At 50.8% G+C, this 17,320-nt stretch overlaps 7 protein-coding genes across 7 annotated transcripts; 2 read left to right on the top strand and 5 right to left on the bottom strand.

Annotated features, from left to right (window-relative positions):
* Positions 1 to 551: 551 nt before the first annotated feature.
* N7496_010006 (uncharacterized protein) lies at positions 552 to 1,040 on the bottom strand (the record flags this gene model as incomplete). Its single annotated transcript, XM_056702919.1, has 1 exon — positions 552 to 1,040. The coding sequence occupies one exon, from the start codon at positions 1,038 to 1,040 to the stop codon at positions 552 to 554; it is 489 nt and encodes a 162-aa protein (XP_056551919.1).
* A 1,219-nt stretch (positions 1,041 to 2,259) lies between these two features.
* Positions 2,260 to 2,484, bottom strand: N7496_010005 (Serine/threonine-protein kinase SCH9; the record flags this gene model as incomplete). Its single annotated transcript, XM_056702918.1, has 1 exon — positions 2,260 to 2,484. One exon carries the CDS (start codon positions 2,482 to 2,484, stop codon positions 2,260 to 2,262), a length of 225 nt encoding a protein of 74 aa, XP_056551918.1.
* A 1,273-nt stretch (positions 2,485 to 3,757) lies between these two features.
* N7496_010004 (Serine/threonine-protein kinase SCH9) lies at positions 3,758 to 5,548 on the bottom strand (the record flags this gene model as incomplete). The annotated part of the gene is made up of 2 exons (XM_056702917.1): positions 3,758 to 4,982; positions 5,493 to 5,548. The coding sequence occupies 2 exons, from the start codon at positions 5,546 to 5,548 to the stop codon at positions 3,758 to 3,760; spliced, it is 1,281 nt and encodes a 426-aa protein (XP_056551917.1).
* A 3,991-nt stretch (positions 5,549 to 9,539) lies between these two features.
* Positions 9,540 to 11,452, top strand: N7496_010003 (chromatin structure-remodeling complex subunit RSC7; the record flags this gene model as incomplete). The annotated part of the gene is made up of 3 exons (XM_056702916.1): positions 9,540 to 9,588; positions 9,674 to 10,787; positions 10,861 to 11,452. 3 exons carry the CDS (start codon positions 9,540 to 9,542, stop codon positions 11,450 to 11,452), a joined length of 1,755 nt encoding a protein of 584 aa, XP_056551916.1.
* Positions 11,453 to 12,587: 1,135 nt separating this feature from the next.
* Positions 12,588 to 13,518, bottom strand: N7496_010002 (ESCRT-III subunit protein SNF7; the record flags this gene model as incomplete). The annotated part of the gene is made up of 4 exons (XM_056702915.1): positions 12,588 to 12,664; positions 12,729 to 12,937; positions 13,027 to 13,231; positions 13,341 to 13,518. 4 exons carry the CDS (start codon positions 13,516 to 13,518, stop codon positions 12,588 to 12,590), a joined length of 669 nt encoding a protein of 222 aa, XP_056551915.1.
* A 482-nt stretch (positions 13,519 to 14,000) lies between these two features.
* Positions 14,001 to 14,571, top strand: N7496_010001 (nuclear telomere cap complex subunit Ten1; the record flags this gene model as incomplete). Its single annotated transcript, XM_056702914.1, has 2 exons — positions 14,001 to 14,086; positions 14,139 to 14,571. 2 exons carry the CDS (start codon positions 14,001 to 14,003, stop codon positions 14,569 to 14,571), a joined length of 519 nt encoding a protein of 172 aa, XP_056551914.1.
* A 179-nt stretch (positions 14,572 to 14,750) lies between these two features.
* N7496_010000 (MFS transporter) lies at positions 14,751 to 16,715 on the bottom strand (the record flags this gene model as incomplete). The annotated part of the gene is made up of 4 exons (XM_056702913.1): positions 14,751 to 15,480; positions 15,540 to 15,816; positions 15,872 to 16,248; positions 16,360 to 16,715. 4 exons carry the CDS (start codon positions 16,713 to 16,715, stop codon positions 14,751 to 14,753), a joined length of 1,740 nt encoding a protein of 579 aa, XP_056551913.1.
* Positions 16,716 to 17,320: the final 605 nt, after the last annotated feature.

Below are 17,320 nucleotides of genomic sequence, written 5' to 3'. Positions count from 1 at the left end.
GTGGAGTTTCGTAGCAAGTTTAGAACCTAGACTTAACCCCGAGAGATATTATATAGGCCATCCAAAAAGACATCCAAAAATACACCTAAAAATGTATTTATAAGCTACTCATGATGGGTTTAGTACGATTTAGCCCGTTAGGCACAGATCGAAGGCCCTAGGGAGCACGCGCGGAAAATCTAGGGGATTGCAGCAGCCTTTCCCTTTCACATTTATCTGCCCATATTCATGGATATGGCTACAAGGAATAGGTCCATATGGATCTGCTTATTTGACAGATCTCCGGGATTCCGTTATCAAGATATCTGCAAGGCTTTCTACAAAGATGCTTCAGCGAAACGATGAATGAACGACTGCAAGGTCATAAATGAGGATGTTGTTTTTATAATCGTCAAAGTAAGAAGCTTACCCCAAGCTTTCATTTCATTACTCAAGGACTGTTTCAAGTATCCCATGATGTATTAACGAGAACGTCGTCCCCAAACCAGTCAACCCACAACCATAAACCATAACTTCTTAGATAACGTTCATAAACCCTCCACACATACTCCCTAAAGCTTCGCCTTCGCCATCCCCTCCTCCGAAAATCTATAAACAACATCCCCAAAAGCCCCCGTCGGAAAAACATAAAACCACCTCAAATCCCCACTCCCAGTATTAACAATCCCATGCTCCGCATCACCAGGGATAAACACCGTACTCCCTGCATTCACTTTACTAACCACCCCGTCAATAGTGACTTCCCCTTCTCCCTCGAGGATATGGTATATCTCAGCCTGGACGTGCCGGTGTGCACAGAGGTGTCCTGTGCGAGGAGGGCAGACGGCGATGCCGGCGGAGAGGTCTGATGTTGGTGTGGTTGGTTGCGAGATTAGAGTGTGCCAGGATAGGGTGCCGTTTGCGGGAGTTGGGAAGGATTCTGGGGGTGTGGTTGTTGTATATGTTGAAGGGATTATGGTTGCTCTTGTTTCTGGGTTTGGATTAAGTGTTGGGTTTGAGGATTGGGAGGGCATGTTGGTGAGGTAGAGATGCGGGTCCATGGGATCTTCTTTGCTGGAATGCTAGATCGCCCTGTAGTAGATATAGAGCAGTAGAGCGATAGTCTTATTAAATAATGAGAAACAGATTGTGTCAAATCTATTTGGCGAAAGAATCATTTCATATCGTGCTTGGATTGCGATTTTATATACTTCCCCTCGGAGACCCACAATTCGAGAGGACTGATATACCTAAAGCAGTATGACATTCCAGAATCATCAGCCCCCACGCATCTCGGCCGGCCCAGCGGATGGGAGGGGCGAGTCGGTGTCTCGAGGCTTGGAGTTGTCTCGATGTAGATAATACAACTTTAGATTGCGTACTGGAAGTTTGAAGCATGGACCGTTTCGCCAGTCCTATTTGGAAATTGAGCTACCACTGTATCCATGCATGTCAGTGAGCAGCATAACGATCCAGGTACTGGTACTAGTTAAGTGTGTCTGAGCTAGATAGTCTTTACTCCACTCTTAGAATAAAACAGCAGTAGATTCACTCCTAATGAGGATACAAAAACCCCCTTTGCTAATGTTTTTAAAAATAATTACGAAGAAAAGAAAAACCCAGGGATCCAGGAATCAGAACCAGAACCACGAAATATCAATTCAGCGCAGAAAAGTAAGAAAAAATGCAAGCCCTCCTGAGCACTACCAAACAACTCAGGAATCAAAGGGACGGGGGTATGTATGTAGCTGAACTGCCGAACAGAACGCGGGGGGAAGACAATTGGGGGACACAATCATCAAGACCGTGATTGAGACCGGCATTCATCATCTGTCAGAGCAGACAAGTAACAGGAACACGAACAAAAGCATGAGCATGAGCATGATCGCGGAAAGGGCATACGAGGCGTGAAAAGAAGAAGCAAAGGTCACACAGAGAAGAGGGAAGAGGGAAGAGGCAAGTTGCAAATCAAGATTGAAGTCAAGATGAAGCCAGAAACCAAAACCACCACCCGGGCAGAGAGATAGGGAAGAACATAACGTGGCGCGTTAAATAAAAACAAGGTATTTGGGGGAAACGTAAGAAGAGAGAACCGTAAAGGGAACAGGACTAGATAGGACCCCCATAACTCTGCTGCGGGCTACCAAGACCATGTATACAGGGACAACATGTACAGGACAAGGGACAAGGACACAAGATTTATGCCGGATCAGGACTCCATGATCATGCAATGAGAGACGAAAGGGGAAAGAGAGAGAGAAAACAAAAGGAGATACGTAATCACATGTCAAAATTATCGTCAACGTTGAAGATCCCTGGCTCCGTTCCGTCCGTCTTCTGAACACCGCTCATGCGCTGATCGTTCGAGTTGGTGGCCCGGTGCGTCCGCTGCCACGAGTCCTCGTGCATGGGGTCCTCGTCCATCCGGTCAGCAGGGTCGTGCTTAAGGTGATGGTCAATAGAGCTCTCGTTCACGAAAGTGAAGCCCTTGAAATTGGCTTGCATGCCGGGAGAGAGGGGGGTAGATCCGGGCATCAAGCCATTAGCGAGAGCGGCGGCGCGCTCATGCAGGGAGTTGTTAGTCTCCAGGGCGTTGGTGAACTCTGGGTCGAAGTTGGAGGTATCGGTATCGGATTGCAGCTTGGGTTTGAATGGAGGGATGACCTGCTTGCGGCCCAGCGCCTCCCAGTCAACATCATTGAAGAAGGGGTGTGCCATGAGCTCCTTCGCATCGCCATTGGCACCAAGTCGGTGCTTGGGATTCCGGTTCAGCAGACCCTTGACGAAATTTCGACCCTCGGTGCTGAGCGCATCACGGGGGAACCGCACTTTGCCAAAAGCAATGTTCTTGTACATTTGCTGGGTATCCTCGGCGTAGAACGGACTCCAACCGCAACACATCTCAAAGACCAAAACTCCCAACGACCAGAAATCAACCATCTTGGTGTATCCTTGCTCATCCAGCAAGACCTCCGGGGCAAGATACTCGGTGGTACCACAGAAAGTGTTGGTAGTGTCGTTTTGGCTCAGGTTAGCCTTGGAAAGGCCAAAGTCACACAGGGCAATGTGACCGTTTGCATCAAGCAGGATATTCTCCGGCTTCAAATCACGGTACACGATATCGTGATCGTGCAGATGCTGCAGTGCCAAGATCAACTCGGCAATGTAGAATTTGGCACGGGCCTCCTGGAAGCGGCCCTCTCGTTGAAGATGCCAGAACAGTTCACCGCCAGACATGTAATCGGTGACCAAGTATAGATCCGTGGGGGTCTGGAACGAGAACTTCAGTCCAACAATAAAAGGCGAAGCCGTCGTTGCAGTGCGCACGAGGATGTTGCGCTCGCCCAACGTGTGTACCACCTCCTTCTTTTGGATAATCACCTTCTTCGATAGAACCTTCATGGCATAAATCCGCTCGGTATCCTTCTTCTTCACCTGGTAGACCTGGCCAAAGGTTCCCTTGCCGATAAGCTTCAGAATGTGGAAGTCACTGGGGCCCACCTGTCTGCGCTCCGTCATCTCGAATCGCATCTGCAGATGGATCTCACCCGACACCTGGCTATCCCCGGCAGCACGAGCAACCAGAGGGAACCAGCCTTCCAGTCGGCTGTGATCTTCCTTCAGGTTAATGGCGAGGCGCACATGACCCAGGAACGCCTCTTGGTTACTGCGGTCGTAAACGGTAACATCGACCTCGGACTGGTCGCCAAGTACATCACTACAATGGACTGTTAGCGAAGATGGGAATTGAAACAAAGGGGACGTGGGGGCAAAACGCTTACAAGACCGCCTCATGATCCCAATGGGGATCCGTCACGGGGGTTCGGCCCTTGTGATCGTGGCCGTCCAGAGCACTGTTGTAGCTACTTTGGCGGCTCTTCATCGGAATGGCCATGGGAATCCCAGCCTCGGCATCCGACTGCATTTGCCGCCGTTTCTTCTCCTCTTCCCCAGTTCGAGCACCCTTGGAGATATACTCATTCCACTCGAAGACGCAAACGACGTAGGGATCGAAACTAGCCCGCAATCCGCGAGCCTCGGAAATCTTCACAAACAGTTTTCCCTTCAGCGGTCCCACGGGAGCTCCATTTTGCGGGGAGGCGGTGGATTGGCGAGGGAAAGCCTCGTCGAGCTTCATGGCGATTTCGTCGGTGGAACTGTCCATACCATCCGAGTGTGGTTGTTGCTCTTGCCGTTGCTGTTCCTCTTGCAACTCCTCGGATCCGCTGGCGTGCGGGGCGGAGGTGACGGACTTTTTGTCGGCCGATTGGTCCTCGTTGGACATGGCCCGGGGAGTCAACGGCGGGGTATTCTTGAGACGCACCCCATCGGGTGCGTTTCCAGTCAGCTTGGCAAGATTCTCGGAAGATATAGAAACATGCGGCATCTCGTGGTCGAGTAAGGGAGCTTCGGAAGGGCAGAAAGCATCTGAAGAAGCAGAAGGAATAGATGGATTGGAGAAATGTGAAGCAAGAACGGGGTCATCAGAGACGCTGGAGACTGGTAGGGAAGTTTGACGGCGAGAAGGAGGGGCGGTGGTGGGCGGGGCGAGATATTTCTTTAAAATATGAAATATCGAAGACCCGTCATTCTTCTCGAGACTCGACGCAAGGTCCATCTCGTCCGACTCCTGTTGGAGTAAAGAATGCGGCGGAGTGGGCAAGTTGGTAGAAGGTATCACCTCCATCTGATCAGACCCCTCTCCATCCTCCCGCTCCATCATAACGAAGGACTCGGAGGAAGTGCCCGGGTGATGAGTGGTGGTGGGAGAGGTGGAAGGTGGGGGTGTTTGTGATGGAGAGGGGTCGGAGGAAGATTTCGAGAGATATGACCAGAATCGAGGCAAATTCGCTTTATCACCAGAGAAAGAACCAACCTGGAAGTAGTTATGCATGATGGAAGGCAGACGCTTGTCCGCGGGATCGGGCTGAGGGGTTGCGATGCCCGTAGGAGTGGACCCGTTTGACCCAATCTGGTCTGGGATGTCGTCTTCGGGGCTGGAGCTATAAGGGTGGACGAGATTAGCATTCGCCATGGTCAAAAAAGTGTGTGCAGGCAACGGAGCGCTGGGGTTGAAATCGCGATTTATATCGAGACATAGATCAACGATCGGTCATTTCCAGATCTTTCCAAGATCTCCACGTGCGACCGGGACGATCCTTCAGATTCCTTTCTTTTTTTGCAGGAAAGGTCCGGTTAAGTCCAAAGTCGGCGGAGGAGAGCGAAGGCTGGATTTCAACCAAAACCATAGGATCTTGAGTTCTGTATAGACCGGAGTAGGCCCTCTTTGAGACAAGGTCTGCAGGGAATGATAGTCCATGCAATGCGGTGTGAGGGGAGAGGGGATGGCGGACCCTCTTTTTTGAGCAACCCTCGAAGTCCCGAGACCGACTTTTTCCTTGAACTTCCCCCGCCACAAAAGTCGGCCTGGATGGGGGGAGAAAGAAAAGAGGGAAGTGGAAGAGGTGGGAAAAGGGTAAAGAAGTGACGAGTTTCAGAGCAGCGTGACTCACTTGGGCGATTTCATGTCGCCGTCGGCGTGCAACTCAGTTCCACTCGCAGCAGCCATTGCGTTTCCATCAACGAGACCTCCGCCAGAAGATAAGAAGGCGAGGTTTGGGGTGGGGGAAGTGGAGGAGGAGAGGAAGAGAAATGGCGATGACGGGGATGTAGTGGTGGTTGAGGGGAGAAAAAAAGAAACTTTGACGCCGCCCGATGATGAGCTAAGGGAGATTGCGGGATGGGAGTCCCCGATCGGCTTCGGCTCTCCGGTCGTGGGGATCTAGTAAGTAGTGTGATAGGAAACCCCTCGGTGAAGATAGCACTGGTGATTCAAAAAATAATAATAAATTAAGAAGATGTCTCGAGTTCTTTCAAGTAGAACTTCGAAAAGACTCGAGTGGACTCGGATGGTTTTAAGCAGGTCGGAACCAAAGAATTGTCCCCCGCCAACGTGGGAGGAGATTCTTCATTCGGCCATTGGGCTCTTTATTCTCTTTTTATTCTCTTTAGGGAGACGGGGGCTGTGGCTACGAGTCAAACACTAGGCCAAAGACCTGAAGAGAAAAAAAAAGGCTGACCATCAGCTGAGTGCAGGTGGGATTGGTTTAGAATAAGACGGGGGGCGTTTTCTATGGAAAAGAAAAGTTCTTTGTATAGAGAGTGACATGGTTGATAGAAATTTAATTAGTAGTAGTTCAAAGAAACCACAAGCCATAGTCATATCTTTCGTCATTCGAGACATACTTATCCTTCTCTCATCCTTTACCTGTCCGATCAGCTCGCCCTCTCTTTCCCACGGCCAAATCCACCAGTCCGGAGAGCGACCGAGCCCCAAACTCAGCAGACCGGCAGGGAGGCAAATCCCTCAAAGTGGAGATCAAACCAACCAGAAAATGGAGGGCGAGAAAAAAGGGCATAACCCAGATCCAAAGAATGTCAAGGCAAACCCTGGTGGAGCATTTTAGCTGTCCCCCTCAAAGTGGCGGACTGATTATTCCTGTTCGGTTACTCCGTATACTCCGTCAAGACTATACAGAGTACAGTACATACTGTTCTGCATGGGACGGAGTATTATTGAGCGTACCAGCCAGCCAATAATAGATGTGGATTTTCATGGGAAAATAATTGGCAATTATTTGAGTTATTCAGCTATTGAAATTAACTATGATGATTACTACTCTGAAGATCATTGTTTAAATTGATTATCGTTTTATTCTTTCATTATTGGGGATCATCCAATAGATGCCCACGATTTGCATCAGCCACGGTCGAGCACAGAGCATCAAGAAAAAAAACCTAACAAGTTCTTGTCGTATTTCTCCCCAAAACACGACAAGGCTGATCGAGAAGAATCAGCATATGATGGCCGCCTAGAATCCAGATTTATCGAGTCCTTGAAGCAGAGAGAGACACCTGGGATGCCTATCAGCAGAACTGCAGGTGTTCATGTGCTAACTCGACAAGAATAGCACGCAATGAAACCTATATTCCACCAACTCATAAGCTCTACAAGGCTTGCATACACATATTTGAACTCTTTTCTTTCATTTTGTTAACTTTTTCTTCGCTTCCCTTATCGCGTATACCTAACCGAATGCACGAGAATCTCCGCCATCTCCGCTTTGAGGGGCGGGGTACAAAGTACAGTATGTACTCGGTAGATTCTCGTCTCTCAAATGGTGGGGACCCTGTCACAGTCCGATTCTCAATCTTCGGGATGGAGACTCGACCCCATGGCACCTCTTCCATATCCTCTTTCTTCTTCCCTGACAGCCCATGGATATTTACCTCGTGTAACCATGATCGATTCCGATCGGCAATTCCCATATTACTAAAATAATCGCGATCGTGCGGCGCCCAGCTTCGTGCCGGGCCTTCCCCTTGCATGGAAGAAGGTAACTGTCCATCGCTACATTCCTTCCAGTCGTCGTAGCCCTCCCGTGCCCAATCCCCGTGGCGCTTGAATTACTTCCGCGTCTTTTTTGGGGGGCGGTATGTGGTCCATTTCGGACTTTATGTGCGGTAGCTTCGATAGGCTGCGGGCTTTCTCATGGTAGTTACCCAAAGAGTAGGAGACTATTGAAGTGCAGACGCCCGGTGATCTCCACTAATTGCGTCATGGCCCACCTTGAGGGGGTCCCTAAGCTTATACCAGTTCGAGCTGGATGGATGGATGAATTAGGCGGAGGTTGTGGTCATGTACATACCACAGAAAATGATGCAAGCTTGTTACAGTATGATAGAAATTGTGAGGGAGGATCATGAGTAGTGGGCTAAAAAGGGACAAAGCAACGCTGCTCTATGAGCTGTGGAAGATGTTGGTCCGTTTGGAAAGTAAATTCATCTCTAGGGCGGGGGAGGATCTGCGTCTGCCCCTCATCGTGTCCTCTCCCACGAGGGGAAACGAACGGGATATCGATATCGTATCGGAAAACGGATCCTGAGATCTCGTTCGCTGATTGACCAGGGTAAGAGACATGGTACGTGAGTTCTAATTCTTGGGGTGTTCTCTACTATAGTCTAGGATCGCCGTGGTACCTCAATCGCTACTTTAGACAGGGGACATTCAGAGTTGATATTAGGTCAGCTAATTCCACGGTACTAAAATCTACGAAGATCTTCCAAGTTCCTCGGGCTCTCCGAGGTAGTGCCTCAGCATGCCAGTCCTCGCGACAGTACGGAGTGCTCTCCTTTACTAGCCACTAGCTATGTACCTCCTTACTACCTCGTTGGTCCTGCACGCCAGCGGCAAAACATCATCTGCATGAATAATGCCTACCTTAGTAAATCCATTGACCTCAAACTTGGAATTGAAAATAGCGACGGAGATTCCTATTCGCAGGTCATCTGTCAGTTGTCATGCTGTGCCACGATCGCCAGCCGCGCAGCAATGCAGCCATGTTTAGCCCTGCACCCGACTCTCTTTCCGAGGCTACTGAGAGGAGGTCCGTTGCCGCTGCATGCAAAGGACCCGACAGACATTTCTGGAAGCGTTGAGCAGCAAAGGACCCTTGGATTGGCTGATAAGGGTGCAGAATGACATATTTGACAGGAGGGCTTGCTGTAGTGTCAAATGTCGACGCAGCATGCTCAGGTCTCAGATCCGAGCCAGTAGATCACAGTATATTTGGTCGGGTCTAAGCGGTGATGAAGTTCTTCAAAGCAGGTTTCTTCTGACTACTGTAGTTAGTCTAATAGGAGGGAAGGACAGGGATGACTTGGATATAGAGTTGCATGTGATCATGACTCTGGCAGCAAGCTGTCTGTAGATAATGCCTATCATGGTACATAGTATATGCTCAAACTATTACTGCGAAGCATGACGAGAAGGGTCCAGCAAACAACCACAATGATAACCAATAATGGCAGCTTAAAGGAGTTCAAAAATGTCTCTGTACATAGCTAAGGGTATTAAAGCCGGCACACACAGCCAGTCATATCATGTCTTCGGAGGTTAGCTCTCCGGTAGGGCAGCTGCAACAGTTCAAAGTAAGTGATTAGAACCCGTGCTAGCAGCCACACTAAACAGTGCTAAAGCACGATCCCTTCGGGAGAGAACGGCGAGCTAGTTAGCCGCCCGGTGAACCTTTCTGGTTGAAGTAGGCTAATCTGTATGGCAATCCCGAGCATGAGCTCATCGTGCCGCAATGATGAATTTGTAACCCTCCCTGTGCTGTTGTTCTATACTCCAGTTACACAATAATCATTGACTGCTGGTAATCAATACTACAATGGGGAGGCTGTGTTGAGTCTAGAATCATGCCCCAGGCCTGCTGATCCACCGTGCTGGAGGCAACCCGCTGCCCAAGCTCATCGAGGAGGAGGGGTAAATTGACGTCATGGGAAGGGGAGGGCTCAGGGCTGATCACATGCCCTGGATCGACATATATCACGTGAGACTGGAGCCTCCAAGGCGGTGAAAATTAATGCCACATTCACGTGAGATATATACCCTCACGTGATCATATCGGAATCATTGGTTTTGCCAAAACAGCTCGCCGTTTCAACACCGGACGGATATCGCCTTATGCATTGAGCCCCCACGAGTTATTGCCAAAATGCCTCGAAAGCTCAGGGCGGCTGCCCAAGCGGCTGCCAAGTCTATGAGTAAGTGCCCTAGATCGATAAAGCTTTCAAAGCCACCCACTTTATAACTTCAATTGCCCCTGTGAAACGCGTTGCGACTAACTAGATCCCCCAGAAAATGTTCCAACGTTACCAGACCTTTCGGACGAGGAAATGGTAGATGCGCCTCCGTCGCAGCCCTCGTCGCCTCCCATTGAAGAACCAAATTCCCCCGATGACGATCCCGATGTGGAGCCCGAAGCCGACGACCAAGACGCGGATGAAGCGCAGGCCGACACGCCAGGCGAATCCAAGGGGGAAGAGAATAACGCCCCAACTCCTGCTGCCGAAGACACCACGCAGATTGAAGGCGACGCAGACACACCTACTCACGCTATTGGTCGTCCCGCTATCCCGCGCAAACGCCGTCTCGGTCGTCCCCCCAAGAACCGCCCACCAGACTGGGATGCGCCAGATGGCTCCCAAACCCCGATTCGCGTCACAACTCCTGTCAAGCGCCGACGAGGTCGCCCCGCCGCAAGCGGTGGCCGCTGGGCACGTAATCGCGGACCAGTCCACAACACCCAGGTCCCCGTCGACAAGGAAGGAAATATGATGGATGTTATTGGAGATGAAGTCGCACTCCCACCAAACCCGGTGGGTGACAGCAAGGTCGACGAGAATGGTCATCTCCTCGGAGGCCGCGAATACCGTGTCCGCACATTCACCATCCTCAACCGTGATGACAAGCTTTACATGCTGTCAACCGAGCCAGCGCGATGCATCGGTTTCCGAGATTCGTATTTGTTCTTCCAAAAGCATAAGATGCTTTATAAGATCATCATTGATGACGATGCCAAGCGCGACCTGATTGAGCGAGATATCATCCCGCATTCGTACAAGGGTCGTGCTATCGGTGTGGTCACGGCGCGCTCAGTGTTCCGTGAGTTCGGCGCCAAGATTGTCGTTGGCGGTAAGAAGATCTCCGACGACTATGATGAGCAAGCTGCTCGGGAGCGCGGTGATGTGGAGGGAGATTTGGCTGTCCCAGAGGACAAGCTCCCCGCTCCTGGAGAGCCATACAACCGCAATCAGTATGTCGCATGGCATGGTGCTAGTAGCGTGTACCATACGAACGCACCTTCGGTGCCAATGGCTGGTGGAAAGCCTCTCGATCCCAAGAAGCGCCGGATTCCGGTAACGGACGAGAATTGGATGCTTGAGCACGCTCGTGCTGCAAGGTGAGCCCTCATACATGAATCTGCCAAGCCAGTATCAACTGGAAGACTCTTTATACTGACCTGACCAATCTAGCCAATTCAACTCCAAGCTCGTTGAGATCCGCCGCGAAACAATGGACGGCATTTACGACGTCCACACCAACACCATGCAATACCCGCAAATCATGCAACCAACGCACGCTCGCTGGGAGCGCGTACCACCCTCTGACGTGCGCACCACCGCCGAGCTCATGTCCACGCTCAGCATCACGAACAAGAAGTCTACCACAGACACACAGTCTGCATCTGCCGAGCCCACTGATTCCACCGACAAGCCTGACGAGCAGACCGAAAACACCACCATCTTCCCACCCGTCGCCTCCCACATCTCCGACCGCTACGTCGTCACAGACATTGTCTACGAGGCACCTCCATATTCTAATATGGGCGTTCCCGGCCCAGACGGTGACCTGCGCAATTTGAACTCCAATGGTCTGGCCAGCATCGCCAATCCCAAGCACCCGGAGTTCATGACGCCCGAGATCCTTGCTCTTCTACCTGATGACTGCAAGGACGCCTTGATCGATGCAGCAGCCCGTGAGATCCAGTGGAAGTCGAAGTGGAACACCGAGGCTCAGGATGGTATGCGCGCACAGCCGTCAAAAAGCTACGCTTGGTACCCTTGAAGCTGAAGCGAAGCACACGCTTCAACCCTTCCGAAGGTATCTGCAGTCTTACTCGCTCTCCCTTTCGTTTCACTTTCGCTTTTGCTTCGAATCTTTCTCGTTCTAAATGGAGTCACGTTTTCTTTTCCATGGAGGCGTGATCTGCTACGGGTGATGGGCTTTGCTTTGTTTTTCTGGATGACGGTTTTGTTTTTGGGTTTTTTTTTCACGGATTTAGCATGGGAATGGGTGTGGATTCAATTCAATCATGGCGGGAATTTCAAAAACATGCCATGGGAGTTTTCTTTCTTGGGAAATGCTATTACCTATTTTTCTTCTTCCAAGACTTGAGTTTTCTTGGTGCTTTTGGTAATAAGTATCAAAAGCCGTATTGGCTAGCTGTGTTCTGGGCAGTGAAGCGTGTTTACCGTACTTCTGGGTTTCTGGCTCGATTTGACCACTAGATGCTTTTGTATGACCTTGTTGAGATATGAGAGTAATGGATAAGTCTGATAGGGCATCTCTCATGGCGGTTCTGACGATTATGAACTGTCCATTGACCCTGTATTCATTCCTGATTTATACTCAGATTCCGCCTCTCGAGCTCCCGTGCACAGAAGGCTAGCCTAGTAGGTACGATGCCATGAACTATGACCGCTCAAATTCTACAGAGCCTCCAGGGATGGAATAGGTCCGATGTAGGGGTATGAAAGATTAACTATATTGCAAGTCCTTACATAGATGTAACATATCTAAAACGAGTCAATTATGAGAAGTGAATCAGTGACCAAAGAGAACGAACAAAGTAGAAAAGAAAAGAGCACAGCAGACTCGGTTGGTTTGCTGCGTCATTTAAGACGGGAACATATGAGGTAGGTGGGAGTAGAGCAATCGCGATCTGAAGAGAGGTTCTGAGCCATATTGAAAATGTATAAGGGAAAGAGAAAGAACATTCAAGTCAAAACACTTAGCGCCAGGATACGTGGGAAAAAAAGGAAACGAAATACAGGGCTTGCTCGCAAGACAAAAAACGGAGATAGAAAAGCATCCAATGCATGGGTGATGAAGACAGGAAAACCCCCTCCCCCGCACCAAGAGAGACGAGACAAAGAGGATGTGCAAATGTGTATGTTAATATTCAAGAACCGGGGACTGGCTACATGGCCATCTCGGCCCTGAGCTTGGCCAATTCGGCATCCTCGTCTTCTTCCTCGGTTGCGTGTGGCTTGTTGACTGTTTGTCATTAGTACGGCGCTCCTTGATGACCATCGTAATAGCTTAGGGTATGTGAACTTACGCTCCGTATTTCCAGCAGCGGGTAGACCCTCCAACCGAGTTCCCACCGGCGTAGGTCCAGTGTTGAGCATGCGCTCGTCCATCGCCTCCTGCTCCAATCCCTCCAACTCGGCGTCCAACTCTCCCTCGTCCATCTGCTCGCCCAGCGGGATGTTCGTGATGGCGTCGCCGATCTCCTGGCTGAGTAGATGTTGTTCTCGGAGTTTGTCCCTACAAGAAAATAATCAGCAAACGTACCCTTTCCCAGATTCCACGTCTTCAATTCAGGGTCGCTCGTCTCCCGGGCACTCATCACATACATCGTCTCGTCAACCTGTTCCAGACTCATACCGCCATGAATCTGCTTCATAGCGTCACCGGCCGACTTCATAGCCTGGAGTGTCTCGTGGTTGATATTCGCCGCCTCGATCGAATAAATCTGTTGCTCGAGCTGGACGACCTGCGCCGAGGTCTGTTCCAGGTTCTTCTCATGCTGATGTTTCCGTCGCAGCGCAGCTTTCGCGGCTATAAGATTCAAGAAAAAACAATGTTAGCCCTTATCGCCCGTGTAGATTGGTATGCACGACCCGACTTCAAACTTTGTTTTGCGGGGTCCCGGGTTGAAGCACTGTACCATTCTTATTCGTAGCAACGTGTTTCCGCGCTGCGGCGTCTTGCTCCGCGATCTGGTTCTCCAGGTGCTTCTCGCGCTTCTGTAGCAAATCTAGCTGTGCCCGGAGACCGAGGATAGCGTTCTTAGGAGCATCCTTGCGCTTCTGAGCGGCGGCGCCGCCGCCGAACCAGGACCACATTTTTGCGGACGAAATGCGACTTGAGTCGGGGGAGATCTAGTGGGTGGGTGGGTAGGCGGTTGTTTTATCAAAGCTGATCAGGCAGCACTGGTGCAGGGGTTCTCGCGGTGCGCCAGCGATGCGTGCGGCACGTCAGATGGCGGAGGTGGGTAGGGTAGGCACCAGGCAAAAGACTACCGCCGTGGCGATAGCGTGAGATCGAGGATGGAGTCAAAGAAGAGGTGAGGGGTTAATGAAAGAGTCGAGAATGGTGGCCAGGGCACAACAGCCTTAGGAATCACGAGTTCGCAGGCGTAGTCACGGATGAAGCCAAAATGGAGGGGAGTGATTCCCCTCGCTGGGCCGATGACATACGCTCGATACTGGTCACGTGGCACCCGCCTCAACTGGTCGACGACGGCTTCAATTTCTCTAGTTTTATTAGAGGAACTCCAAGCAAAACTGAAGACTTTCAGATTTGAAATCTTCCCTTCATCCTAGGGATGAACGGGCCGCGTGCCTCGATCCGGGTATTCCTCTGTGATCTCCCTTCTCTAGCGACTGATACGAAAGTCCGCTTTCTAGGCTGGTACGTCCGAGGAACGTATATATACGGCATACATCTAACATCTAAACATTAGCGTGAGGCAATATGATGTCAACACCGGCAATTTAATTCTGGAACACAATTATCCACGGAGCAAAAAAGAGGCAGAATCCGTCTCCGTGGATGTCAATGCCGTACTCGAGGACCTCACCTCGGAGCAGCTTCGAGTGGGCGCCTGGTTGAATGTGATAGGCTATATCCGAGATTCAGACGCGCCTACTCCGTCATTTTCATCGTCTCAGCTTAGCTCATCTCAACCAAATGAAGCCTCTGAGACTGTGACTGCTCCCGTTAAGGTTACACCTCGACCGGTGCATATCGACGCCGTGATGGTCTTTCCTGCGGGTGCTATCGCGCTGGGCGAGTACGAGCGCATTCTCCGCAATGCTCAAGACGTGGAGCAGCGCATGCGCTATACTGGGTGGTTCGAAACCACATTTTTACGAGAACTGAAACCAAATGCCTAATGATGAAACCAAATCATTCGTGATACATAATATTGGGATTAATGCATCTCATCGCCCATGCAAAAACTTTTAGCGGCCGATCTGTCGACCATCATCACTTTTCAAACACCTCCGATGCAAAGACAAATGGGTATCAGAGCACTTCAAGACCAAAAACCGAAAATTTCCCCGGGACAGTATTAGACATTATCACTCTGCTTCTCAACATCCTCCACAGACCCCTGCTGCGCCCTCGGCGTCTTCCTTGCCCGCTTCCCCTCCAACTTCTTCTTATCCTCCTGCATGCGCACAATCAAAGTACTCTTCATGCGGATCTTATGTCCATACTTATAAAACACGAACGGAATAGGCACGATAGCAACCTCTAACAAGCCCAGCAACGTGCCGGACCAATTCGCCCCAAGGTCAGCGTACATGTACGATCCCACCAGCGGCAGGACTCCGCCCAGTACACTCCGGATGACAGAGTTACCTGCCAGCGCGGACGCCGCGTACATGCCGTAGCTGTAGGTCAGGTAGTTGGAAGCGTAAATGAAGACACCCGTGTTGCCAGCGCCGAAGGGAATGCCGGCGAGCAAGGGGACGATCCAGTGGATCGAGGCTGGGGAGCAGGTCCAGGCGAACCAGAGCTCGCCGATGGGGATGAGTACGGAGCAGATGCAGACGAATGAGACCATTGCTTCGGGGTGGACGCGGCCGGTTTCTGGGTCCTTTGCGTGGCTGTTGATTAGGCGGCGGACGAGAGGTTCACAGGCGATGGTGATGAGCACACCAACGCCGATGCCGAGGAAGGCGAGGCCTGAGAAACCTAGGTCCCAGCCGCGGATGTCTTGGAAGACGATCGGGTATGCGGTGAAACAGAGGTAGAGGATGCCGTAGACGATGGCGATGTAGATGTTCCAGAAGATGCTGGAGAAGATGGTTAGTTTGGGTGTTGCATCTCTAAGAGGACGTGGATCAGATCTTACCAGATAGGCTCGGTCACAGCCATCACGAACGGCCGGCTGAGGTTCAAGGCCAGGACTTCGGACAGACTGGCCTTTTGGTCGTAGCGAGACCACCAGCGCGAGTCATCAGTCTCTTTGCGGAGTCGGGCTGCTTTCCTCTGTAGCAGCGTAGGCGCGTAGGTTTCCTTCAAAATCATAGCGAGAACCAAGGCCACAGCTGAGAGGATGAGTGCAATCCAGCACATCCAGCGCCAGCCCAGATACTGCGTAACAAAACCACCGATAACAGGGCCAAGCACTATATAATACCATCAGTCATGTTAAAAAAAACAGCAAGCTGAAAGAGCACAAACCTGGTCCGTTCAACGGCCCAATACTCCAAATCGAAATAGCCAGCGCCCGATGGTCATCATCCACCAAATCAGCCACCATACCCGGCGCAGTCGAAATCATCACACTTCCAAAGAAGGCGCCGAAAAAGCGGACAACGATCAAGGCCGTTACCGACTTGGCCAGGGCGCATGGGATAATCAGGACTGTGAATACGGCGAGACAGATTACGCAGACGGGCTTTCGGCCGTATACTTCACTCAACGGAGCCATGAACATGGAGCCGATGGCGAGACCGATTAGATAGAATGTTAACCCGAGGGTGACGATAGTGCTGGATTCGTTGAATTCCTCGCCGATAAGCTCGACGCCTGAGGTATAGGATGTTGAATAAAGGACGCTATTTGTTGTGTTAGAAATGCCCTCGTCTATTCGATGTCTCAAGTTTGCTCTTTCGTTCTCATGGCGGACCGAAACAGCAAAGAGTCAATTTGATACAAGGCAAACTCACACTATAAGCGTATTCCAAGACAAAAACAACAATCCCATAGCCTTATACCGCAAAGACCAGTTCTTCGGATTCTCAGGATCATCTTCACCATCCCAATCAACCTCAAAGTTCGGATCGGCCGTCATATTCGTCGGAATAGTCGTCACTCGCTCTGCGAGGGACATGTGATCTGAGACCCGCGATGTGCGCGCCGTCAACGTCTTGCCCAATGCATCATGGTCGGCCTCAGTATCTGCCGAAGAGACAGAAAGGATGGAGTCGGAGTCGCGTGATGTGCGCTCCGTGTTGCGCGGCCATTTCTCGTTCTCGCCGGAGGGTGAAGGGGCCTCTGTGGAAGAGGATGTTTGAGACGACATTCTTCTGGTTGATAATCGAGATTTGCTTATACAAAAGAGCCCCAGTGTGGAAGCTTATAGCTTCTTGTCCGGAGTGCAATGGGACCTTGTCCCCGGATGTGGCGTGGTATTTGGCGTTGTTAGGGCTGACTGCTTTCTGGCCAACGCCGCTGACGAGAGATGCTATCTCGTTACAAGCTCCCAAGGAACAACAGGAGTATATTCAAATACTCCGAAATCGGCGATTTTAGTCGTAGATTGTTCATCGATCACTGATCCAGGTCGACCATGTATCTACGGGGACCCAAGCAAGAAAGAACGACCACAGCGAGCCAGAGAAAGAAAGAAGAGAGTGTGAAATCGTTTGCAAGCACGAGGTCGTGACAAGCACTCTTTCTACCTCACCTGTGGACACTAGACAAGGAAATTTTTTGAATGACCACGGACCGGGTGGGGCATTGGAGAGCAATTGATAAGCCCAAGTTCTGTAACAACGAGGGTCAAAGCCTTGCAGGGCAGCAAGCAGGACGCAATTTGTGTGGATTGAGAGCCCAAAAGATGGGCCGAGGGGGGTTGATCTCGGAAAGCAGACCGAGGTACACGCCACTCGAGGCTTGAGGATATCC

Source organism: Penicillium cataractarum (assembly GCF_028827025.1).
Source record: "Penicillium cataractarum strain IBT 29864 chromosome Unknown utg000008l, whole genome shotgun sequence".
NCBI lineage: Eukaryota > Fungi > Ascomycota > Eurotiomycetes > Eurotiales > Aspergillaceae > Penicillium > Penicillium cataractarum.
Note: the sequence above shows the minus strand (reverse complement) of the source record. Positions and strands in the feature narration are given on the sequence as shown.